This window comes from Puma concolor, chromosome D4 (assembly GCF_028749965.1).
Source record: "Puma concolor isolate L17-30 chromosome D4, mPumCon1.1.hap2, whole genome shotgun sequence".
Taxonomy (NCBI): domain Eukaryota; kingdom Metazoa; phylum Chordata; class Mammalia; order Carnivora; family Felidae; genus Puma; species Puma concolor.
This window is the reverse complement of record NC_141679.1, coordinates 71,972,765-71,998,817: the sequence shown is the minus strand read 5'-3', so window position 1 is coordinate 71,998,817 and position 26,053 is coordinate 71,972,765. Positions and strand designations below refer to the sequence as shown.

The following is a 26,053-nucleotide window of genomic DNA, read 5'->3' as shown; positions in this document are numbered from 1 at the left end:
TGTGGACCAAGAGTCCAGCCACTCTGTGAAATAGAAAGTTTCCAAATTTGTTTTTTTTTTTTAATTTTTTTTTTTCAACGTTTATTTATTTTTGGGATAGAGAGAGACAGAGCATGAACGGGGAGGGGCAGAGAGAGAGGGAGACACAGAATCGGAAACAGGCTCCAGGCTCTGAGCCATCAGCCCAGAGCCTGACGCGGGGCTCGAACTCACGGACCGCGAGATCGTGACCTGGCTGAAGTCGGACGCTTAACCGACTGCGCCACCCAGGCGCCCTGAAAGTTTCCAAATTTGTAAGCTATTGCATCAATGTTGCTTAATTTGAGTAAATTGCTTGTGGGTGGTGAGGACGCTCAAGTCTTTATAATTTTTTTTTTAATGTTTATTTACTTTTGAGAGAGACAAAGACAGGATGCGAATGGATTAGGGACAGAGAGAGAGGGAGACACAGATCCAAAGCAGGATGCGGGCTCCGAGCTGTCAGCACAGAGCCCGATGCGGGGCTCCAACTCACGAGCTGTGAGATCAGACCTGAGCTGAAGTCGACCGCTCAACCGACTGAGCCACCCAGGCGCCCCAGGTCTTTATAATTTTTTTTTTAATTTTTTTTTTAACGTTTATTTATTTTGGGGACAGAGAGAGACAGAGCATGAATGGGGGAGGGGCAGAGAGAGAGGGAGACACAGAATCGGAAGCAGGCTCCAGGCTCTGAGCCATCAGCCCAGAGCCTGACACAGGGCTTGAACTCACGGACCGCGAGATCGTGACCTGAGCTGAAGTCGGACGCTTAACCGACTGAGCCAACCAGGCGCCCCAAATCTTTATAATTTTTAAAATAGAATTCATTATTCTCAGTATTTAAGAGTCTCTTATGGTTTGATGGGGGGTGGGAGGGAGAGGAGGGTGGGTGATGGGCATTGAGGAGGGCACCTGTTGGGATGAGCACTGGGTGTTGTATGGAAACTAATTTGACAATAAATTTCATATTTAAAAAAAATAAAAAAATTAAAAAATAATAATAAAATAGAATTAATTAGAACAGTTTTAGATTTACATAAAAATTGAAAAGACGATACTTTCCATATACCTCTTTCCATCTAGTTTCTCCTGTTGTTAATCAGATTAGTTTGGTACATTTGTTACGATTAATGACCCAATATTGATACTGTTAACTAGTTTATATAAGTCTTAGCTTATTCAGGTTTGTTTCAGTGTTACCTAATGTCTTTGTCTCTTCCATGATCTCATCCAGGACCCTACATTACATTTATTTGTCATATCTCCTTAGGCTCCTTTTGGCTGTCACAGTTTCTAAGACTTTCCTTGGTTTTTGATGACCTTGACAGTTTTGAGGAGTACGTGTAAAGTATTTTGTAGGATGCCCCTCTACTGGAGTTTGCCTTATGTTTTTATTATGATAAAATTTGGTTTGTGGCTTTGGGAGAGGAAGATCACAAAAGTAGAGGGCCATTTCATCCCATAAAAAACAAGGGTGCATGCTATCAATATGATTTCTCACTATCGATATTGACCTTTATCACCTGGCAAAGTAGTGCTTGTCAGGTTTCTTTGGTAAAGCTATTCATTATTCCTAAAAGGGCACACAAATATATTTTCAAAATGTAATTTCTTCTTATTTCACAGATCCTTTGACTAACAGCTAACTATTCAAACCTGTAACTCCATTTATTTCTTATTTATTTGTAACATTTTTGCCTTATAATAAAGGGAAGATTCCAATTTATTAAGTGACTTTATTCATAGCATTCTTATAATGTTGATTTTCTTTGTGTAATTAAAAAAACTCTTCCATTGTCCATTTCTTCATCTCCTTATAATATTGAGAAAGAAACATCTGAGAGGATTGTAAGGCTGTCTTTTTCAAAGCTATTTAATGATATAGGCATCGCACTTCCTTCCCAGGCATGGTAGAGGGCCATAGTGGAGAGAATAATCTTTGATCATTGACCTTTGACTATTGAATGTTGCCTGTCTAACAACTATTATAATTTCAAAGTAGGGAAGTGCATGAATCATATGCCAAGATATAAGCAACAACTGTAATGTAATACAAAACTCTGTAACTTCTGTGTTGCCTTCACAGGTGCTTTTATGACCACTGTTATTCATGATGCATATTGACAGTGAGGTTTTTCTGTATTATTTAAAGACATTTAATTTTATTATAGAAGATAAAGACATAAATAATAGACAAAACTCATGAAAATGTTGAGCATATAAATTGTAAAGCTAGTAGTGTGTGAGATATTAGCACAATGACTCGTGTTAAATGGAGCCATTGAGGAAGAGAGTCACTTGTGGAACATAGCTAGAGCTGGTAAGATGTGCTGAATATAGGCCATAAGTGAAATAGCAACCTGCCAAAGATTGATGGAATAAATAGAAAATATGATGGAATAAAGAAGAGTATCAGAGTAGAAAGGGATGGAAAGACAAGCTTATAATCATGCCATCTCTAGACTGACAGCTCTGTCACCCCTAAATCAACCACCTGTTGGTGATATACAACGTGGTCCCTTTATGGTCCCATGCACGGTCCCCAAGGAACACAGATAAAATCCATGGCTGTTCAGCAGGCTAATTGGCAAGCTATCGTCATGGCCAGGTGCGCTTGTCCTTCTGTTTCTCCAACAGAGCAAGTATATGTCCTTAGCTTTTGTGCCTTCCACCTGTGGGCTCAGACTTTACTCTGGTCCTTGTAAGAGCTTGATACAGTGGGGAAGTCTGAGGCACAAGAGCAACTGGCCATATAAACATTGAGTGAACCAAGATTCCTGAGTACATTGACTTATCCCATTTCTTTTCCCTTGTTCTCTCTAGAGATTTCAAATGGATTTAATAAATTGTATTTCAAGCATCTTATTTTCAGCCTTCCTATTCCAAGACTTCTGTAGTAGTTTTCCAGGTAGACGACCTGAGGGTGACCACAGCACAGGGTAATTTCCCTTATTACAACATGTGTAATTGAAGGAAACACTAAATTTCATTAGAGTTTAGTGCAAATAAAGACATAAGTTTTCCTCATGCAGGTTCATGGACCCGAGTGTGTAGATACCAGCTCAAGAATTCTGGTCCTACTGCAAGCTATATTGCCTGCTGAGAAGCCAGTGGTTCCCTTTGTTACAGATTTTTTTTGGAGTATTTTTGATCAGATAGCTATTGCAAATGAGGAAAAGATAGCATGACCCTTTCATGTCAAATGGGAATTTTTGTCTAAGAGGCTGCCTCATTATATATTAGGAAACCCTTCTGATTTTCAGAGGAAAAAGTTCTGGTGACCAAGAGGTCAGGTTCTTAGACAAAATAATTTACTTTATTGGAATAGAAGTAGAGATGAGTCTGGTCCCTATTAATTCCCCAGCATGTCCTGGAACATGTGTCCTGTACCCCCCGCCTTAGGATATCATCGTGTGTCTTAATTACTTGAAACTTCCTCTGGGTCCTAACCTGGAGTCCATGAAATAGCCCTGACATCCCCAGGTCAATTAAATCAGTGTTTGGCTTTAGGCAATTCTCTTAACCTCATTGACCTCCAGATCTTACAATTATAAAATTAGAAAATTTGCATTTTACATATTTTAGAAGGTAAGCTTTTGTCCTACCAAGAGCTGTGATTACATTGATGACAAAGTTAAATTGCAAGGCAGCCATGGGCAGCCTTACCAGAAAAAGGCAGAATACTTACTTAATGAGAATTTTATTTCTGGTCCAGGAAATTTCAGGCTGGGGATAGGATTCCACTGCACACATAAATGTAGCCACTTCTTCAACTAAGGCATCCACTGTTTCCAGCGGAGTAGTGATGACAGGAGCTATAAGGAGAGGAAAAATCAGATGAGAACATTCTAGAATGCTGTTTACTAACCCTCTGTGAGCAGTCAGAGGCTGTCACCTGCTGAATGATAATTATATTTCCCCATAGCAGAAAATTGCCAAAAGGAAGGAAGATTGTATGTAGAGAATTTTGTTACTACTTCCGAAATAGATGTTTGAGAATCAAAAGAGAAGGCTCTCAGTAGAGTAGGACTTAGAATTTAGTTTATATAAGTAGGGGCAGATCCAGCTTTTATGAAGCCCAAAGTTATATAATTTGAGTACACACATTGAGGAAAAAAAAAATTATAAATACAAAATATCCGTGGCCACCCAACATGGATCAGCTTGAAGGGAAGAGAAGTCAGAATGGAGAGAGAGATCTTAACAGTTGTTTAAAAACAATTTTTTCTAAATTTCATAATAATATATGTTCATATTAACACATTGCTAGAGTCCACTGAGGGTCTTAGATGGGGGCTCCTGCAAATAAGAGATTTTATAAGCTTAAGCTTCGTGCAATTTATAAAAAATCAGATCTGCATGTGAATGGAATAGAAAAAGAGTACATAAAATGACAAAAAGCCCAACTGAAAAAACTGGGCAAAGATCTGAATAGACATTTCTCCAAAGAATTTGTACAAATTTCATTTGTGTTGGAGACACAGCACATGAGATGATGTTCAGTATCATTAGCCATTAAGGAAATGCAAATCAAAACCACAATTAGATACCACTTCATATCCACCAGAATGGCTCTAATCAAAAAGAAAGATAACAACACCTCTTGGCAAGCAGGTGGGTAGATGCACCTTTGTGCATTACTGGTGGGAATGTAAAATGGCACAGCTTCTGTGGAAAACAGTATGTGGTTCCTCAAAAAATTAAACATAGAATTACCATATGATCCAGTGTTTCCACTTTTGGGTATATACCCAAAAGTATAGAAAGTAGGGACTCAGATATTTGTAGATATTTGTCCATAGTAGCGTTATTCACAATAGCCAAAAGGTGAAAGGAGCCCAGGTGTCTACCAACAGATTAACAGATAAACAAAATTGGTATATCCATACAATGGAATATTATTTGACAATAGAGAGGAATGAAGTATTGATATATACCACAACATGAATGAACCTCGGAAACAATAAGCTAGGTGAAAGAAACCAGTCAGAAGGACACATATTGCATGATTCCACCTATATGAAATGTCCAGATGGGCAAATCTACAGTCAGAAAATACATTAGCGATTGCCTAAGATCAGGGGAGCAAGATGGAGGGATTAGGGGGTAAGAGATGGCTAAAGGACACAGGATTTCTTTGAGGTATAATGAAAATGTTCTGCTTAATTTGATGATAAATGCACAACTCTGTGAATTGTACACTTTATTTTTTAAAGTTTTTCAAAACTTTATTAGCGTGTGTGAACACAAGCAGGGAAGGGGGAGAGAGAAGGGGAGAGGGAGAGGGAGAAACCTAAGCAGGCTCTGTGCTCAGCAGAGAGCCCAATGCGGGACCTCATCCCACAAACGGTGAGATTATGACCTGAACTGAAATCAGGAGTCAGATGTTTAACTGACTGAGCTACCCAGGAGCCCTAGTTGTACACTTTAAATGGGTGGAGTGCATAGTATGTAAATTATATCTCAAAGCTGGTTTTGTTTTTGTTTTTTATTGTTTGTGTGTATGTGCCTCTGCATGTGTGTGTGTTCCACAAAAAAAAGAAAATAAGAGGGGCTTTGACATTGATCCTTCTCTCCTCCTGTCCCCCCATGAAATGAGAGTCGCTTGGATTATAGGAGTTAGAAGGACAAGGAAGTTAAGAAGGATGAGAGTTGGTTAGTAGTAGGATGCATCCCTCTTTAATCATTTAGGAAGCCTGTGAATCTACCAGAGCAAACGGAGTGCGGTCCTGGTCATCTCAAGGGCTGGATGGTGTGGGACAGAAAGTGTCAATACCTGTATTTGCATGAGTCTGGAAATCTACCCCATTGCATGACCTTATTGAAAATAATTATCATCATTACCACTTTATCGTTATTATTATTTATCAGAGATTTGTTTACTGCTTTCCGTGTAGCAAGCACCAGGTTGACTAGAAGCAAAAAGATGTGTAAAGTCCATCGCTGCCTTAGAAGAGCCCACAGTCTTTCTCATTGCCAAGTAGCATTTCATTGTATATATAAACCACACCTTCTTTATCCTTTCATCAGTTGATGGACATTTGGGCTCTTTCCATAATTTGGCTATTGTTGAAAGTGCTGCTGGAGGGTATTATGCTAAGTGAAATAAGTCAGAGAAAGACAGATATCATATGTTTTCACTCATATGTGGAACTTGAGAGACTTAACAGCAGACCATGGGGGAGGGGAAGGGGAAAAAACGATTTCAAACAGAGAGGGAGGCAAACCATAAGAGACTCTTAAGTACAGAGAACAAACTGAGGGTTGATGCGGGGTAGGGGAGAGGGGAAAATGGGTGATGGGCATTGAGGAGAGAGAGCACTTGCTGGGATGAGCACTGGGTGTTGAATATTAGCGATGAAACAGGGGCGCCTGGGTGGCGCAGTCGGTTAAGCGTCCGACTTCAGCCAGGTCACGATCTCGCGGTCCGGGAGTCCGAGCCCCGCGTCAGGCTCTGGGCTGATGGCTCAGAGCCTGGAGCCTGTTTCCGATTCTGTGTCTCCCTCTCTCTCTGCCCCTCCCCCGTTCATGCTCTGTCTCTCTCTGTCCCAAAAATAAATAAACGTTGAAAAAAAAAAAATTAAAAAAAAAAAAAAAAGAATATTAGCGATGAATCACGGGAATCTACCCCCAAAACAGAGCACACTGTATACACTGTATTTTAGCCAACTTGACAATAAGTTATTTTAAAAAAAAGATTTTTTGAAGTATTTCTAAGATCATGGGAAAATGTATAAATATGTTTTTAAGTGAAAAAGAAGATTTGAAATGATACATGTATCAAGAAAACAAGCTTGTAAATAATATGAATGTGAATATAAGTATAAATATTTAGGAAGAAGAATAGACAATAAACCATTAAAAGGTGATTTTTCTATTGTGGTGTTTAAAAAAAAAAATAAAAGAGCCCACCATCTAGATAATAAGGATGGACGGTTACATAAAACGATCAGCTACAATAGTTACGCCTGCTCCCCTGGAATAATTGGTAGTGCCCCCTGTATTCCAAAAGTGCCCGAGTTTGGACAGTCAATTATATGGTCGTTTTAGATAAAATGCAAGGTATGTATCAGAGCCAAGTAAGTAGTGTGAACAGTATTTTAGATGCAGGGTAGGGGATGACAGCCTCATGAGACACCTAGGACAGATCGGCACATTGGCCATAAAACACGCATTCACAGTCTAAACAAACCTTATTTTTTCACTAAACTCAGAGACAAATTCATGGGCTGAGAGTAAGGGAACCTGGTGCTTGGGAGTGTCCCACTGAGCCCCCATCTTCCTCCTTAATGTGGTTCTCGTCTTAAGATGCAGTTTAAGTAGCATCTTAGCCCAGTTTCTCAGACTAGCTAGACAGAGCCAAATGCCCTTTTCCTTATGGGTCATCCTATAAATGTCACTCTTATAGCACTTGGCACACAGATGCTATTAAAATGATACGCTTATGTCTTTATCTCATACTCAGTAATAAAAACCTTGAGCTTTGGGGCCAAGGACCATGTCCTAGACCTTTTTCTATCCCTAGGGTTAGCAGATTTACTGATATGATGTTTAAATAAGCTGTATTTCTGAGGCCTTTATAAAAGGCATAAATTTTTTTTTTCATTTTTTTTTTTCAACGTTTATTTATTTTTGGGACAGAGAGAGACAGAGCATGAACGGGGGAGGGGCAGAGAGAGAGGGAGACACAGAATCGGAAACAGGCTCCAGGCTCTGAGCCATCAGCCCAGAGCCCGACGCGGGGCTCGAACTCACGGACCGCGAGATCGTGACCCGGCTGAAGTCGGACGCTTAACCGACTGCGCCACCCAGGCGCCCCTAAAAGGCATAAATTTTTGAAAAGGTTGAAAGCAAATAGTTGAAATAAGAGCAGAAAATTTTTAGGTGAAATGACATCTTTTATACGTAGGCATCAGGGCTCTTGTGGATGGAATAAGCAATCAATTGCAGAGTCATACAGATAAAGAAATAAAAACACTGAATATTGAGTTTGTGAGATGCAGATAATGATGGACCCAAAGGTAGAATTGATGATAGTGAATGCTTTCGTTGTTTAAAAAGCAGGAGCAATGAGCAGCCAGACAGAGGTGCTAGCACAGGGCTTGAGTTCAAATCCCTGCTCCATCACTTCCTGATGCACCAAGTCACTTAGCTGGTGCCTAGGCATGTTCAGCTGTAGATGGAGATGATAATAAAACCGCTACATAGGCTTGTCATGAGGATTAGTTAAATGAATACACGTAAAGCATTTAAAACGGTCCTTTCCCCATATGGGACACTGTGTGTTATTTGATTCTGTAATTTAGAAACAGAAGCCCGAACTGTTCAATTGTTCGCCCAGTCTCTGGATTACTTGCAGATTTACCATTAATATTTACTTCTGGGAATCTACCCCAAGGAAATAATCTCAAGGCGGAAAGCCACACAGATGACTTTCACTGTACAGAACAGATGAATTGTCCTGGATCGTACTAATCGTGCTGAAAGGGAGGAAAGTTTCGGCACACACTTCTGCCTCATAACTGCGGTCTGCTGGAGCTGGCTTGTACTGGCTTGCTATAGCCAAGTGTTAATTTTTCCGGAATTCTGTGAGACAACTGTTAAATACAGCCATTATTAAAAACTAAATTATATACATTTAGGGTGACAGATGGTAGCTACCTAACCTCTAGAGAAGCTCAGTCACTAGGCTGTACCCCTGAAACTAATGTAACATTCATTGTGTGCCAACTATACTCAAGGTAAAAAGTTAAAATAAAAAACTTACAATTCAATAAATTATATTAAAAACTAATAATACTCGAAATTTATCACTTCCTAATTATGTTACTACCTATGCTCTTGAAGTGATTTATACCCAAGGTCACCGTATGGTAGAATTAGTGTAGAAAGCCACGTTAGTGTACATCCCTCCCAGTTCAGTGTTCATTGTTAGCTTGAAATCGACTGTGGTTGGAGTCAGAAATCAGCAAATGCAACAAATCAGGGCCTTTTGTTTTTTTGTCTCAGGGAGGCAAATATTAAGCATATGTTAGCAACTCTTACCTAAACAAGATATTATTCACATAATCACTGCGAATGGTATTTTTAAGAGGATAAATAAAATAGAATATGCTCATGCATTCATGTGAAATAGAAATGGCAGTTAGCAGAAGTATATGAACAGTTATTTATGATACATAGAAAAAAATGGAAGAAAATATATGCTCAAACAGTCTTGGAAGTCAAGGTGACTTTTTCTAGTCTGAGGGTTGTTTTTTTTTTAAGTTTATTTTGAGAGAGAGAGAGAGAGAACCAGCAGGGGAGAGGCAGAGAGAGAAAGAGGAGAGAGAGAATCCCAAACAGTCTCTGCACTGTGAATGCAGAGCCTGACGTGGGCCTCGATCTCACGGTTTGTGAGAGATCTGTCTCGTGAGAGAGCATGACCTGAGCTGAATCAAGAGTCAGACACTTAACCGACTGAGCCACCCAGGTGCCCTCCTGTTTTAAGCTTTTCTGTATTTTATAGTTACAAAATCATTCTTAATGGCCATGTATTATTTTTATAAGAAAATAAACTTAATTCATTAGTTTCTTCTCACCTGATACTTCAGAAGTGACAGAGGTAACAGACATATGTTATTAATATTTTTACAAACTGTGGAGATCAGTTAAGATCAAGAAAGTAAATCTGAGAATGTCTTGACACAGTTATGGAGAAATACATGAGGTGTTACTAAGAACTTTATTAGAGTAACACCTTCCCACCATGTGCAGTGGCGTGATAGTCTTGTGCGTCGTTTGATTCTGTTTTTAATAATTTTAGCATCCAAAATTAAGAACCTGCCATGGGCCAGGCATTATACTTTTCATTCATTATCTCATTTAGCACAACAAACATAAAGGTAGATACTATTATTATTCTCATCTGCAGATGAAGAATGGAGGATAAGAATGGTTAAATAGCTGTCTAAGCATAACACAAGTAGGAAATAATAGATTTAAACTTCAAGGTTAAGGTCGGTTTAAAATTCCTATCTTTTAACTCTAAGCAATTCCATGCCTTGAGCATAATACTGATTACAGACAGAGGGGAAAAATAAGGTTTACATTAATATCAATTTATATAGGCAGGGTATAGTTGGCTAAGTTCACTTTGCCCATCTTTCAAAATTACCCAAACAAATCCACTTTCAAATTGTTACTGGCAAAATCACATCGTTGTATTTAATGATATTTGTTGACTCAGCAGACTGTCTCCTGTTTACTTTCATTCTGTTATCCAGCTTTCATCTCAGTCAGAGTCTGTTTAAACTAGGGCACTATTTCTCCCCTCAATCCAAGGACCACATGAATAACAAATACATGAAAATGAGCACAATGCTTTTCTGGACCCAAAGAGTAACTTCACTTGAATCCTAGCTGCTTGATGTGAAGGAAAATGATATTAACCCTTTTATGGGCTCTACCGCATGGCCATTGACAGACCAGCTTCTGATTGACTAGTTGTTGACGAACATGACCAAATGACTGAGTAAACACCAAGAAGTCAGGTGAATTTGCTCCTTTCTGTTTTAGTAAAATTAGAGCTCAGACTTGGGACATATTCGTGTTTTTTTTCTAATATCATGAATACAGTATTGTTTTTTCAGTATGAGAAAACACTTTGGTGTTGGAAAATTTTCAGATTCCCCAAAGAAAGAGGATATTCAGTATTGCTCATCATTTGGCTTATCTTAGAAACTGGCACATTTATTCTACTGGTGATACAATAAAATATAAGTTATTTTTTTATTATGATGCCTTTGGAACTTGTAAGCTTCATTGATAATCTCAGCCACTTATTAATATTGTATCATTCATTCTTTGTCACAGAACACACTTTGGGTCCTTGCCTTCAGGAATGGTACTGGGCATAGACCGGAAGGGGTTTAGGTTCATCCTGTTCAGAATTTCTGAAATTGCCTCTCCTGGGTGAATTCATTTGGGTTAAGAGATAGTCCCACAGAGACCCGTCTAAAATGTTCATGTTACCCAAGAGCGATCATTTCAGCAATCACTGACCATCTTTAGCATAGTACCTAATGTTATATGTTGAGCCCTAGTACGCACTTGTTCATTTTATGAGGAAATGGAGGCTCACAAATACTACGTGCCATCCCCAAAGTCACACAGAAAGACATTGGAGACTAGGAAAAGGAACTTGATCTTAACACTCTCTTCCAGGCCTTAAATGTCCTCACTTCACTGCCTTCATTATTCTGCCTAGACTGCACGGTATGTTGCTATATAATCTCAGCTCCCTTACTCTCTAGTCCTTCAGCTGCCCTGACCCTGGGAAGCACCAACCTTGAACTAGTCTCACCCGCTGTCCTCGCTTGCCTCTATGTTCATATAGTATTGTTAGATGAAATGAAACACTGGTGCAAATCAAGGCCACTATAAAGGTTAATTCCCAACCCCAGCTGGGCCCTCAGCATGGCCCATGTAGTTCCTCTGCATTACTCCGGTCTGCTCTTTGCTCACTTTCTTGAATGGGGCCACATCCTTCAGGTCCCATTCTCCCCCCTCACCTTGACCCTTTCTCCCATGACTTAAGTCCTAGTTCACTGAGAAGTTGCCTACTACTCTGGAAATATGGCAGAAGTCTTGACGTTTCTGCTCTTTCTCTCTGTTCTTGAAGGGCAGTATTATTTAAAGCAACTGTGTTTCCCCAAACACGCAATGAGTTGCTCTTTCAATGTACGTCAATATTCATCCAGGACTCGGTGTCCTGGATTTCAATGACAGCTGTGCCTGCTCTGACTTAGTCATATGTTGAATCTGTGAACCCTATCTTTGTATGCATACGATCTAGAAGAGGAAGTTACTCAAATATATCTGAAGATAAATCACTTAGGCTCAAACACTTCTAGGTATGGGAGCAAATGAGGTAATTTAAAAAGGTGGAGTTTGGACAGGAGTTCTTTGTGCGTATTAAAGAAACTCAGTACTGCTTACGTGAACTCCTGTACTTCTACAGAATTTAAATCCCACCACACACTTAATATTCCCTGATAAAGCACTCACTGTTATTGAAATATGTGGTTAAGGCGAGTATTCAATGAAACGTTGGTTACTTTCATACGTGATGGTTTGTAAATTTCTAGTTGTGGGTTATGATATTGAGCTCGTCACTGAAAGTATCACTAGTCGTAATTATTTAGAACAAGTGACTTTTCCTTTTGTCTTTGAACATTAGGAATCTCCAACTAAAATTAAAACAAGAAACTAATAATTCTACAAAGTCTATTATTAATTTTATTGAGGAAATGGTATGTGGAGAGTTAGAAGAGAATCCACTAAATACCTTGTGCTATTTAAAAATCTGTCATTTTGTAACACATTATTGTGCAGATTCCTTGATCCATTCATTTTTTAAAGGACTTAGGAAAAAGACATCTGGCTACAGAACACTTTTTATTCTCTGTCAAGAATAGAGAAAGTAACTCTGAGATAGTTTGGGTGGAACATCTTTATTATTTCCAGCAGTATGAAATAATAGTATATTACTGTTTTTTGTACCAATATATTCCATGAACTCTAACATTTCAAAGTTTAAGGACTGTTTTTATGGTAATGTTTATTCTCAGAACTGGTGTGTGTCGTTAATGAATGTTTGTTCTACTAGGCCTGGTGTTCTGGGCTAAGATTGGTGTTAAATCTGTAACTAATTTAAATTTTACCGTAAATACAGTAGACTAGGCAAAAATATTCTTTTAATTGTTTGGTTTTATAATCTAATCATAGCAATAAGTTAATTATAAACAAAGTCAGATTAACAATCTGATTTTTTTATTCAAAGTTCAAGATGTTTGGTTTTATCTTTAGATCACCATATTTTGAATTTTTCGAAATAGAGATGGTGTGCATTTGAATTAAGGGCTTTACCTGTAAAGTTTGGAAACTGTAAATCATTTCATTCTAGAATATAAATTAGGAGTTGTTTATACAGGGAGGTGGGTTTGTTTATTTTTTTTAATACACCAAATTCTGATTTGAACCAGCAAAATCAATTGTTTTGTTCCTTATAAGACTGAAGTTTAATAAATGTTAGCGTTTACCCATGTCACTTTTATGTAACTTCATGGTTTAGGAGAGCACAAATAAGACTTAACAAACAATCTGTAAATGTGAACATTCAGGTGCTACCTTACCGGACATCCGTTGTATGATCAGGAAGTATTAAAATAATCCAAAGCCAATGTTAAGTCTTTCTGGCTATTATTAGCTGTTTGAAAAGATCTAGATTCTTCCTTATCTGGAGATACCTTAACCTATTAGTTGGCAATTAAATGTTTAAATATATCTGAAGATACTATTCTACTTGTGTAAGATGGAAAAAGAAAGCAAAACGTAAGTCTCCAAAAATCAGATTGTTTGTGAAGAAAGCTATATCTTATTAGCATGTGAATCTTGCCCCTGTGGCTCCAGAAATTCTAACGACCCACAAAATCTAAAGCTGTGTTTCCCATCTACATACACATACTACCTTCACTGACCTACGCAATACAAATGTGTTCGGTTCTTTGGGAAAGTAACATAAAAGGAAAATAATTAATTTGAGCGTATCATAAAACGCAGAACTCTTACTCTAATACATTAAATCTGAAAACTCTTTAACTGACATCATTCAGTCTTTTTCATGTCTTTAAAAAATTTTTCAGAGAAACTCTCAGTCGCTTTGTAAATCACATACTTTCCTGTCTTTCTTCCTGATTTGAAATACACTAGTCTCCGTTTTATAATGCACTGGCCAGAAACCATATCACTGTGGACATTCTTGCTGCTGCAACAGGTGTTTGTCAGTTTCTTAAGTTGCTTTCCTTTCCCTGAGGTGGTGTTATTTCCGGTACATTCCAAAGGCTCTGAAAAAAAACTTTCACAGTCTCTTGTTGAGCCAACTCATGCCTCCAACCTCAAAGTTATTGAGAACTCATTGTCTTCAGGCTTTTGTTATATAGGCAAATTGTGTGAGTCTTTCTGTAATTCCAATTTTTAAGAACTAAAATATTTACTAAGAATCTTGCAAAACTGAAACTGAAAATGGAAATGACTTTTGTTCAGAAGCAAACAGTCTGGACATCTGGGAGTAGGGTTGATTATATTCCCAGCAAACCTAATGTGAAAAGGTTTTCATCATCCATTTAGACCACCCTGAAGTTTGACACACGCATAAACAAAACGGACCTTGATAACTTGCAGTCTACCTGCTGATGTTTTCCTACAAGTGAGGGCTCTGCATGCCCTGTGTGGCTACACTTTTTATTGCAGAACTTAAGCGAGGGAGGGATACTGGTAGAAAGGAGATCATCAGTCAACTGCTCCTTCTCCATACATCGTACCCCTACTTCACCAAGTAAAACCCAAGCCCGCCATAATATGAATCGGTCGTGATCAGAGCACACACATGCACTTTAGAACTGTGACAAGGCAACAAGAAGACAAGATTCCTCAAACAAACCTTTTGGAAGTTTCTCAGTCCCGCTGAAGGCAACCAAAGTAAGAATATGTACCAGTGGAATGTTGACGAGCTCTCTCATGATTAATCCAGGCTCAGGCAGGAGAAAGTTCCTTCTGGACAACGCAAGGAAAATGCCCCCAACAGTTTACATTTTAAAGCACAGTTTGTTACAAAAGGGTCGTCTGCTAATGACTGTTTGTGTCAGCAGCTCCACAGGCTCTAAGTATAATCAGGAATTCTCAGTCTTGGCTGTAGTGATGGACACGGCCAGCTGGTGAGTATCCACTTAGGCCAGTAATGCAAGTGTAGTGCTGGAGGAACAAGGGAAAGAAAATCCCTTTAGAATCCCTTTTAAGACAGTGGCAGAAGGACAATACCAGATGCCTTTGCAACCATCACTGTATTCCCTGAGGTATAGGTTTCCTGATCTGATTCGGTTCACCACCTCTCTCTGCTCACGCCAGCACCCTGGGTGTATGTAATCAGGCTCCTCCCCATCTCTCACTCCACCTCCTACCTCCAGCCCATTACCAGTTCCTACAGATGGTACCAACTCCATATTCCTGCATTTCTTCCCCTCCGTTGATTCCAGTTAGTATAATGCTGTCCCAGTCTCCTTTCCAGACATTCATCTTCTCTGAATGATGGCGATAGCATCCTGTCTGTTCTCCTCTACTGTGTCTTGTTGCCGTCTGATCTCTTCTCAGAGATCTCTTCTCCTGCTCAAGAGGCTTCTGTGCCTCTTGGCCGCATCAAAACCTATTCAGACCTCTCTAACATGACATGGGAGGCCTTGCTGGCCCCTGCCTGTCTTGTTAGCCTCATCTGTTACAATCCGTGCCTCTATCTTAATATTTAGCAACCTGTTTCTATATGCAGCTTTCTTCCCTCTGTGAATTACTCAGGCTGTTCTGCCGGCTTGGAATTCTTTCCCCTCTCTGCACTCATTAACATCCATCCCAACTTGATCATGATCTCCTCCTGGGAGCCATCCCAGACCCAGAGTTCTATATCTTCCCAAAGTTGCATTGGGTTTGCCTCCTCTGTGTGTGTGTGTGTGTGTGTGTGTGTGTGTGTGTGTATGTGTGTGTGTTGTGCACATGTCTATCACTGCACTTACCACATTGTTTTAAGATTTTTGCCTTATTGGTGCATCCTCATTCTTTGGCCTCATGAGTCCATGGATCTGGAAGCTGGGGGCTGTCAGCCAAATTAGTTACTTACAGCAGATCTTCCTAAAGGTGCACCTCCATGGCTTCCGAAATGTTCTACTACGCAAATTGCCTTTTCTCACTGAATGATATGTCTTGGAGACTTTACCATGCTACTACATACCCATCATTTCTACCGACAATATAATTGTCTAAATTATGAATGTGTGATGGTATATATTTGCTTCCCAGCAATGTGTTGAGAGGACCCATTTCCCCACACTCTTATCAACATTTACCTTTGAATTCTTACATTTAAATAGAGTAAAAATGATACTTCATTGTTTTAATTTATACTTATTTCATTGAATACTATTGGTAATGAGAATTTTTCATATTTTTATTATTCATTTTCCTCTTCTGTGGCTTTGGTCTATATTCCTCTTACATCATTTTTATTTTTCTTATTTATAGGAATTTTATTTTATTTTTTATTTATTTATTTTTTTTTTTTATATATGAAATTTATTGTCACATTGGTTTCCATACAACACCCAGTGCTCATCCCAAAAGGTGCCCTCCTCAATACCCATCACCCACCCTCTCCTCCCTCCCACCCCCCATCAACCCTTAGTTTGTTCTCAGTTCTCAACAGTCTCTTATGCTTTGGCTGTCTCCCACTCTAACCTCTTTTTTTTTTTTTTTGTTCCCCTCCCCCATGGGTTTCTTTTAAGTTTCTCAGGATCCACATAAGAGTGAAACCATATGGTATCTGTCTTTCTCTGTATGGCTTATTTCACTTAGCATCACACTCTCCAGTTCCATCCACGTTGCTACAAAAGGCCATATTTCATTTTTTCTCATTGCCACGTAGTACTCCATTGTGTATATAAACCACAATTTCTTTATCCATTCATCAGTTGATGGACATTTAGGCTCTTTCCATAATTTGGCTATTGTTGAGAGTGCTGCTGTGAACATTGGGGTACAAGTGCCCCTATGCATCAGTACTCCTGTGTCCCTTGGATAAATTCCTAGCAGTGCTATTGCTGGGTCATAGGGTAGGTCTATTTTTAATTTTCTGAGGAACCTCCACACTGCTTTCCAGAGCGGCTGCACCAATTTGCATTCTCACCAACAGTGCAAGAGGGTTCCCGTTTCTCCACATCCTCTCCAGCATCTATAGTCTCCTGATTTGTTCATTTTGGCCACTCTGACTGGCGTGAGGTGATATCTGAGTGTGGTTTTGATTTGTATTTCCCTGATAAGGAGCGACGCTGAACATCTTTTCATGTGCCTGTTGGCCATCCGGATGTCTTCTTTAGAGAAGTGTCTATTCATGTTTTCTGCCCATTTCTTCACTGGGTTATTTGCTTTTCGGGTGTGGAGTTTGGTGAGCTCTTTATAGATTTTGGATACTAGCCCTTTGTCCGATATGTCATTTGCAAATATCTTTTCCCATTCCGTTGGTTGCCTTTTAGTTTTGTTGGTTTTTTCCTTTGCTGTGCAGAAGCTTTTTATCTTCATAAGGTCCCAGGAATTCACTTTTGCTTTTAATTCCCTTGCCTTTGGGGATGTGTCGAGTAAGAGATTGCTACGGCTGAGGTCAGAGAGGTCTTTTCCTGCTTTCTCCTCTAAGGTTTTGATGGTTTCCTGTCTCACATTCAGGTCCTTTATCCATTTTGAGTTTATTTTTGTGAATGGTGTGAGAAAGTGGTCTAGTTTCAACCTTCTGCATGTTGCTGTCCAGTTCTCCCAGCACCATTTGTTAAAGAGACTGTCTTTTTTCCATTGGATGTTCTTTCCTGCTTTGTCAAAGATGAGTTGGCCATACGTTTGTGGGTCTAGTTCTGGGGTTTCTATTCTATTCCATTGGTCTATGTGTCTGTTTTTGTGCCAATACCATGCTGTCTTGATGATGACAGCTTTGTAGTAGAGGCTAAAGTCTGGGATTGTGATGCCTCCTGCTTTGGTCTTCTTCTTCAAAATTACTTTGGCTATTCGGGGCCTTTTGTGGTTCCATATGAATTTTAGGATTGCTTGTTCTAGTTTCGAGAAGAATGCTGGTGCAATTATAGGAATTTTAAATGTGTGCTCAATATAAATAATTTATGTCCTTTGTCTGTTGTATATATTGTCAATATTTTCCATGTGGAACACCTCTGCTACCGAACCATAGAGAGCTTGTGTTAAATCAGTTCTTCCTTCCTAGATCAGGACCTGTGAGGACCAGGTTATCCAGGGCTGTTGGAAGCTTCTGTGCTCCATTAACAAGAAATAATGTGCAAAGCCAGATCTGTCTACTGGACTTCTTTGTTATTTAAATTAATAGATTCACCCTTTGGGGGAGCTTGGCTAAACATGAGTTTGAGTCCTTAAACTGCAATCAAAATAATGCTAGTGTAATTTTAACAGAAGACATATAGATTTGATTAGGTTTCTGCTGAGAACATCCTGTGAATGCTGTGTATTTCATGAGAAATTTGAATGTCAATAAGATGAGCACATTTTTTTATGTGAAATTTAGGAATCAGCAGGATGAACAGTGTGGCTACCTATCATTTCCGTAAATAACACTAGAGAAAGTGCAGGGTTCTGGAAATTTGGTCGACTTTGGATTTGTGAGCCCCCCAAGGTCCCTCTTCCTTCAGATGTCCAGGAGGAGGACTTATAAGGGAGCACTCTTCATCCCCTTTCCCCTAAAATAAAGAACAAGCAATGATGACACCTGTCTTGAATCCAGTAGGAACTGCCCCCTCTAGGCCAGGGACCCCAGGAAGTTATTTCCTACTTCATATTCCACCATGACCTGAGTCTGAAGGTGACCGCAGTACCGTGCAGGGTTAAGGGGAGACAAAACCCCATTGAGGGAAAATTGAAGCTAGAATTTGAGGGAGAGTGCTGGCTCAAGATGAAGCAGTCATTGGCTGAGAGAAGCCCATGAGGAGTGTGGTTTAGGTAGGGACACCACAGCAGGTTCCAAAGTGTGGCAGCCAATTACATTCCTTGCAGCAATTTCTTGTACCCCTGGTATGAAATGGCCTTCTATCCTACAGTACAATCTGCTGTGCCTTACAATAGCAGACTTAGTCAGCCCTGTGGAGTGAGACTGGGCACCAGTCCTCAGGGCATGAGGAGAGTAGGTGAGGCGGATGGCCAGTCTTCCCCATTAATAAAATACAGTCAGGGGCGCCTTGGTGACTCAGTTGATTAAGCGTCTGACTCTTGATTTTGGCTCAGGTCATGATCTCACAGTTTGTGAGTTCGAGGCCCGCATTGGGCTTTGTGCTGACAGTGTGGAGCCTGCTGGGAATCCTCTCTCTCCCTCTCTCTCTGCACCTCCTCTGCTTGCTTGCTCTCTCTCTTTATTTTAAATAAATAAATAAACATTTAAAATAATAAATAAATATGCCAATGAAGCTTGCCTGGCTACCTCTGCTATCTTTGCTTCTTCATCTCAGAAGATGGCCCAAACTCCCAGGAAGTAGGATCAAAGAGCGAGTAGCAGCGTTCTGAGCCACATCTCGAACTAGAGACTGGCATTCAGCTGCACAGCAGCTGATGACACTAGCCCCATTCGTGCTGGAGTCAGCACATCACCAAGTTAGTGCTTCTGGTCTGCACCAGGCTCTCATACATCTGGTGAAGCTTGGCAAAGAGCCCCTTCTAATTATCACAAAGGGCAATGACCTAATTCTTTGCCTCACTGGTCGGCAGACAACGGGTCATGAATGCCACATGGATTGCCCTTTCCAGAAAACTCCTGGGGAATCAAAGCGATAGTGGTAGGGTTATATTTTTTTAATGGATGGGATCTCCCCATTAACTGTGAGGATAGCTATTAGAGGTGCATCAGGATTTTTGGAGCCTATACCTTATAAAATTGGAAAGGTCTCTTGAAAGAAAATGTTCAGTGAATGAATGAATTATACTGAATACCTACTGTATGTGGGACATTCAGCAACAAGAGATGGGGCTTGATGTCTGGTGAGGGAACGAATAACAAACAATTACATAAATAAATAAATACATTAGAATCTGGAGAGATACACTACATTGTAAGATTATATAAAAACTGAGCCTGAAAAAAAATGAGCCTGGCCTAGTTAGGGAAGCAAGAAATGCTCTTCTGAGGAAGTGCCACTGCGGCTCCCCGCTGCAGGATAACTCAAAGTCAGACAGCCAGACTCGGGAGGTGTGGGCGTAGACTCTAACAGGCAGTGGGAGAAGAATGTGGAAATGGCTGGGGATATGGAGACCATGGTGCTGTGATAGAAATGAAAATTGTTTGGAGTGCAGGAAGGGGAAAGGTACAGAGGCAGATAGGGGAGATCACTCAGGGTTTTGTATGTCTCAGTAAGAGCTTCATTCTACGAGAAGTGAAACGCCCTGGGAATGTAGATTGCAGTGCAAGCTACAGACGTGAATCTGATATGCTGAAGGGAGCACGTGAAAGGAGAGGAAGCCTTAGATCTGAGCCATGACACGTTCCAACCTCTAAATGCCAGTGAAAGATAAAGAGCTAGGAAAAGAGATGGACACAGAACAGCTAGTTGGGTAGAAAGCTATATACTAATAAAGTAGAGTGTCACAAAAGGGAAGGGAAGAGAGCATTTCTAGAAGGCGAGCATGGAGTATGTTGAATGCCCCTAAGCGGTCAAGTAGGAAGGAGTTGAAAGGTTTCCACTGAATTTAGCATCATAGAAGTGGTTTATGATCTTGGTGAAGGGCAGTCCTGGGGAGCAGTGGGGAAGGAGCTAAGACCCTGGAGTGGTGTATGCAGACTGGAGAGTGAACAGGACGTGAGGAAATAGAGACAGTATGTGGGGAGGATTCTCTCAAGAAGAGTGACAAGGAGAAAGCTAAGCAGCAGCTGGAGGGAAGGGTTGGACAGAGACAGAATTTATTCTTTTTTTTTTCTTTTTAGTAGGCTCTATACCTAACATTGAACTCACAATCCCTAGACCAAGAGTCTCATACTCTACCAGCTGAGCCAGCCAGACGCCCCAGAACTCATTCTTTATTTATTTTGAAGGTGTGCTGTGAGGGATCCTGTAGAGAGAAAGACGTTAAAGACACAGAAAAAGAAAAGATAATAGGTAGTTCAAGGTCTCCAGGAAGGCAGGAGGGACTGGAGCTCTAAGCACTGGATCTTGTAATAGGAGATGATGAGGGAGGGGTAAGTAGGCATATTTGTAGGTGAGAATGGGGAAGAGTTTACTGAGCCCTCATCTAATGACTTCTATCATCTCTGTGAAGTAGAAGGTGAGGTTGAAGAAGATTTATAACAGTTATTCTGGAAAATAAGAGAGCCCACAGTTGAGGTTGTTGGTATAAAGTTATGCTGATATCATACACCCTAGTGTGTTTTTTTTTCTCACCAGCCCTTCTCAGCTTCACAAATGACAGATGTTAAATGATTAGGTTTATTTTGGGGGGTGGGGGGAGGAAAGGGTATTTGTTAGTGATACATTAGTCCAGGGAAGCAGCATTCCAGAAGAGAGAGGGAAATGCGATGCTAGGGAGCAAAGTGGGTATATTGAGAACAGACACAGTCAATAAGTGGTGATACTGGCAGCACAAAGAAGGTAGGAATGTGGACAATGGAAGGAGCAAAAACCGGAAAGAGAGAGATTCAGTGATGTGGGGTAGCTTCAAGTCAATTCAGGGGTCCACCTGGGGAACATGGCCCATGACCTGGGGCCATTTTGCTTATGTGCAGTTAAGTTCATTTCTCAGAGGGGAGACCAGCTCTGAGTCCACTGTTCCTGCCCATGAAGGACAATGAGGTGGATGGAGAGGAAAGGGTAGATTGGAGACAAATATGGAAAAGATTGGGCCATAAAGTTAAAACGAACACCAGATTTTCAACTTGAAAAATTCAGTGGAGTTGGGCTGCTGGAGTGTGGAGACCCGGTGAGCCTATTGGTGGGTGAGCAGGCGACGGGGTGGGGGTAGGTGGAAGAAAAATCAAATGAATGTAGAAAGTGGAGTCTTCAATTGTATGCTAGCAGGAACTTCTGAAAGGAAAAGAAGTCTACTAAAATGATCAACTTGTATCATATAAAATTCATAAATTTATATCTTAGGCTGCTGTCTGGGTCCCAAAATGAAATAGATGGCCTGCTCAACTAGAATAAAAGGAGATATATAGGTGTAAGGTGTTCGGAAAGTGCAAGAATTAGTGTAGAGACTGTGAACCACCAACAGGTGCTCTTTACCATCTCTAGGCCTGAGGGTTGAAGGGGCAGAAAACCACTTATCAGAATCTAAAGACTAAGTCATGGGAGAGCTTCCTATTAGGAGCTAAGACTTTTGGTTGAGGGATTCAGGTAGCTCACGAGAATGCTTTTGATTTCTGGCAGATCCTCACCATTGGCCAAACCCAGTAAGGAACTGGAGGGCAAGAAAGCCCATTGATAGAGTTCATAGAAATCAGTTTCCACAGGCACAGAACAGGGGACAAGTAGATCTGGAGGACAAATGGAAGGAGACCCCAGCTGGTCTCTTTAAAGAGTTCCAGCTTCTCCCAGAGCACAAACCACACACCAGAGGAGACTTCACGCCGGTTCTCCGATTTGTCTGCAACAGTTACCTCTGCAGTCATTCGATCAGCATATCACACTTTACCCCGCCTCTCTGCTTACCCCCAAAGACTAAACTGCTTTCTCGGTCATACCACCTCTGGTCTCTCTGAAGTATATCTTTGGTACCCCAGCATGTTATAGGGGGTTTTCCAGAGTACGGGTCTACCTGTCTGGATTTTCCGTACTCTCTATTCTCTGAGACCTCCAACCTGTTGGTCGCCTGCATGAACACAGTGCTTCTTCCGGGTTCATCCAGCCCCACTCTCAGTCTGAAAACCCAATGGAAAATGCAGACGTGGCTACAGTTCAAAGACCCTGAAGTTCACACATATGGTATAAATCATTCTGAGGGAAGAAGCCCTCCACCATGCTTCCCGGGGAGGTCTGTTCGTTCCATTGGCCTCCGCCAGAGAAAGCCGCGCGGTCACTGTTGTTCTTGCAGGTCATCCACCCTGCCTCAGTCTGCTGGCACAGGCTGTTTGGACCCTTGATGCTGCTGCCAGAGGGAATTTTTTTTAATTTATCCACTGGGGTACCTGGGTGGCTCAGCTGGTGAAGCCTCTGACTTCGGCTCAGATCATAATCTCACTGTTCATGAGTTTGAGCCTGCATCGGGCTCTGTGCTGACAGCTCAGAGCCCGGAGCCTGCTTCGGATTCTGTGTCTCCTTCTCTCTCTGCCCCTCCCCCACGCACACTTTGTCTGTCTGTCTGTCTCTCAAAAATAAACATTACCAAAAAAAATTAAAAATTGTCTACCACTCACCTATTAGAATGGGCAAAATCTGTAACACTGGCGAGGAGGTGAAGCAGTAGGAAATCTCACCCATTGCTGGTGGCAATGCAAAAGGAGTCTGCCATTTTGGAAGACTGGCAGTATCTTACCAAACTAAACATACTCCTACCATATGATCCAGCAGTCACACTTCTTGGTATTTACCCAAAGGAGTGAAAAAATGTTGACACAAAAACCTGCACACAGTCGTTGATAGCAGATTTATTCATAACTGCCAAAACTTAGAAGCAACCAAGCTGTTCTTCAGTAGGTGAGTGGATAAATAAACTGTGGCACATGCAGACAATGGACTGTTATTCAGCTCTACAAAGAAATGAGCTAGGGCACCATGAAAAGACGTGGAGGAATCTTAAAAGCCTGTCACTAAGTGCAAGAAGCCAATCTGAAAAGGCTACATACTATATGATTCCAACTATATGACATTGTAGAAAAAGTCAAACTATGGAGACGGTAAAAAGATCAGTGGTTTCTGGATGCAGTGGGAGAATAGGCAGATAAGAGAAGAGTGCCTGAATAGGCAGAGCACTGATTTTTAGGGCAGTGAAAATACTCTATATGATATAATAAAGACAGCTATATGTCATTATACACTTGTTCAAATCCACAGAGCATACGATAGCAAGAGTGGACCCTAAGGTAAGCAGTGGACTTTGGGTGGTGATGATGGGTCAGGATAAGTTCATCTCTGCCAAAATATGTACTACCCTAGTGAATGATGTTGATAGAGGGGGAGGTTAAGCAGGTGTAGGGATAGGGAGAATAGGAGAAATCTCTGTACCTCCTCAATACTGTTGTGAACCTAAACAGCTCTCAAAAATAAAGTCTTAAAAAAAGCATCTGTAGCTCTGTGCAATAGCAGTGTTATAGCCAATTAGTCAATGAGGCATGACTATTGCTAATTGAAAAAATATATATATAAGGGTCCAGTACAATGATATTATTCAATTTGTTTTAATTTTTTTTTAACATTTATTTATTTTTGAGACAGAGAGAGACAGAGCATGAACGGGGGAGGGTCAGAGAGAGGGAGACACAGAATCCAAAACAAGCTCCGAAACAAGCTCTGAGCTGTCAGCACAGAGCCCGACGCGGGGCTCGAACTCACGGACCGCGAGATCATGACCTGAGCTGGAGTCGGCCGCTTAACCGACTGAGCCACCCAGGAGCCCCTGTTTTAATTTTTTAACGTTTATTCATTTTTGAGAGAGAGAGAAAGAGACAAAGCATGAGTGGGAGAGGGGCAGAGAGAGAGGGAGACACCAAATCTGAAATGGGCTCTAGGCTCTGAGCTGTTAGCACAGAGCCCGACACGGGGCTCAAACTCATGAACCGCGAGGTCATGACCTGAGCCAAAGTTGGACGCTTAACCTGACTGAGCCACCCAGGCACCGCTCAGTTTATGTTTTCATTAAAGTTTTTATATATAAAAAATTATGACAACTACAGATGGCATATTATAAGCCAGTACAAAGCATAAAATCTTCTTTGCCAGGAAGGCATTATTCTCTATAGCGAAGTCATTTTTGGTTTTGTTTCTTAAACTGAGTATCCGAAACGTTTCGTATGTTTGTATGGATTTTGGAAGCGGCAGGTCCCAGCTCTGCCTCTGTAAGCTGAGAAAAACGAATACTTACTCTCGTGGACCCTGATAGGTGGATACAGATGAGTGACCTCAGCTCAGCCAATCAGACACGTCTGCTGGGACTCTGAATTTGGAGCAACTGACACAAAGAAGGAGGTAGTGAGAATTCATTCCAGTGGTAGCGGCATCACGCGTTCGACGGCATCGGAGCCAAGAGTAGCACGCAGCCACGGCGGCGCCTCAGCAGTATCCAGTGTCCGGTGATGGCAGCGCTGGTGGCCATGCCCAGCGTCAGCGGGGGAGCTGCGTCACCCCGACCGGGCTGTTCCTCGGTCGAGAGCTTGGCCACGGTGCTTGCCACCTGACTGCCTTGGTTCCTGCCTGCCTCTCCGGTATTCCTGTGTATTTTGTAAGCTGCCCAGTAGCCTTCCAAAACATTTCCTTCCTCCCAAGTTAACCCTTTCTCTCGAGTTACATGATACATACACACACACACACACACACACACACACACACACACACACACTTATTTGTAGGAAATATATATACACCTAAAATATAATTAAATGAATAAATGTATAATATATGAATATAATGTATTTTATTTAATTAATTTATTTAATATAATGTATGTATGTGTGTGTGTATATATATATATATACATATATATACATATATATATATGTATATATATATATATATATTCTCATGGAAAAACCTTTAATAGGACACAAAACCTAGAAGTCATATAAGGATGACTCCATTTGACTACATAAAGTTTTAAAATCCACCTGGGGGAAAAAGAAACATGTTGCCAAAGGTTAAATATCAAAGTGAAATTAAAAAAAAAACAAAACACCCAACTTGCTAAGCTAATAGATATGTGCACACATACTCATTATGTATCTTACTTGAATTTTCCTCAACGTGTGAAAGCATTGGCCATTCTTTTTGCTTAAGATTCTTCTTCACTTGGCCTTTTTATGATAGAGTTATTTCCTGGTTTTCTTGTTGTTATTTTTTTGTTGTCCCCTTCATAAATTCCCCACCCTGCCCCATTCCTTCATGCAGAATTTAAATGTTTATTTTCCCAAGTTAAGTCTTTGGCACACCTCTCCTGAGTGTGCCATACTCTAAGAGTTGTTTCAACCATTTTACAGCGTTAGAAAACATCTAAATCTGTATGACTCTTACCTGTAGCTCTGAATTAAATCTCTCTCGGAAACACCTGTATAACTAGTCGTCTGTGTGGCTAGCTCACAAGCAACTGAAACTCAAGATATATAATATTGAGATATAATATTATTAATCTTAAAAATGTTTAATATTTAACTAGAATTAGCAATGCAATCAGAGAGGAAGGACAGGAAACCTTCAAACTTTGCTTTCTCTCCCCATTGCTGCAAAAGTCTCTCTGAGACAGAATGCCACTTTCACAG

General features: G+C 40.6%; 1 protein-coding gene and 1 long non-coding RNA gene across 4 annotated transcripts in view; one reads left to right on the top strand and one right to left on the bottom strand.

The window, feature by feature from the left end:
- Positions 1–14,937, bottom strand: part of MUSK (muscle associated receptor tyrosine kinase) — a 97,805-nt gene extending 82,868 nt beyond the window's left edge. For all 3 annotated transcript variants that reach the window (XM_086683696.1, XM_025926377.2, XM_086683695.1), the window contains exons 1-2: positions 14,501–14,937; positions 3,707–3,833 (exon numbers count right to left, since the gene is read on the bottom strand). In XM_086683696.1, the coding sequence (XP_086539822.1) occupies positions 3,707–3,833; positions 14,501–14,579 (206 nt within the window). In that variant the 5' untranslated portion in view covers positions 14,580–14,937. The remainder of the gene's footprint in view (positions 1–3,706; positions 3,834–14,500) is intronic.
- LOC147574990 (uncharacterized) overlaps positions 1–25,201 on the top strand; it is a 137,823-nt gene extending 112,622 nt beyond the window's left edge. Inside the window, exon 5 of the long non-coding RNA XR_015242948.1 lies at positions 24,685–25,201. This is a non-coding gene — a long non-coding RNA (uncharacterized LOC147574990). The remainder of the gene's footprint in view (positions 1–24,684) is intronic.
- Positions 25,202–26,053: the final 852 nt, after the last annotated feature.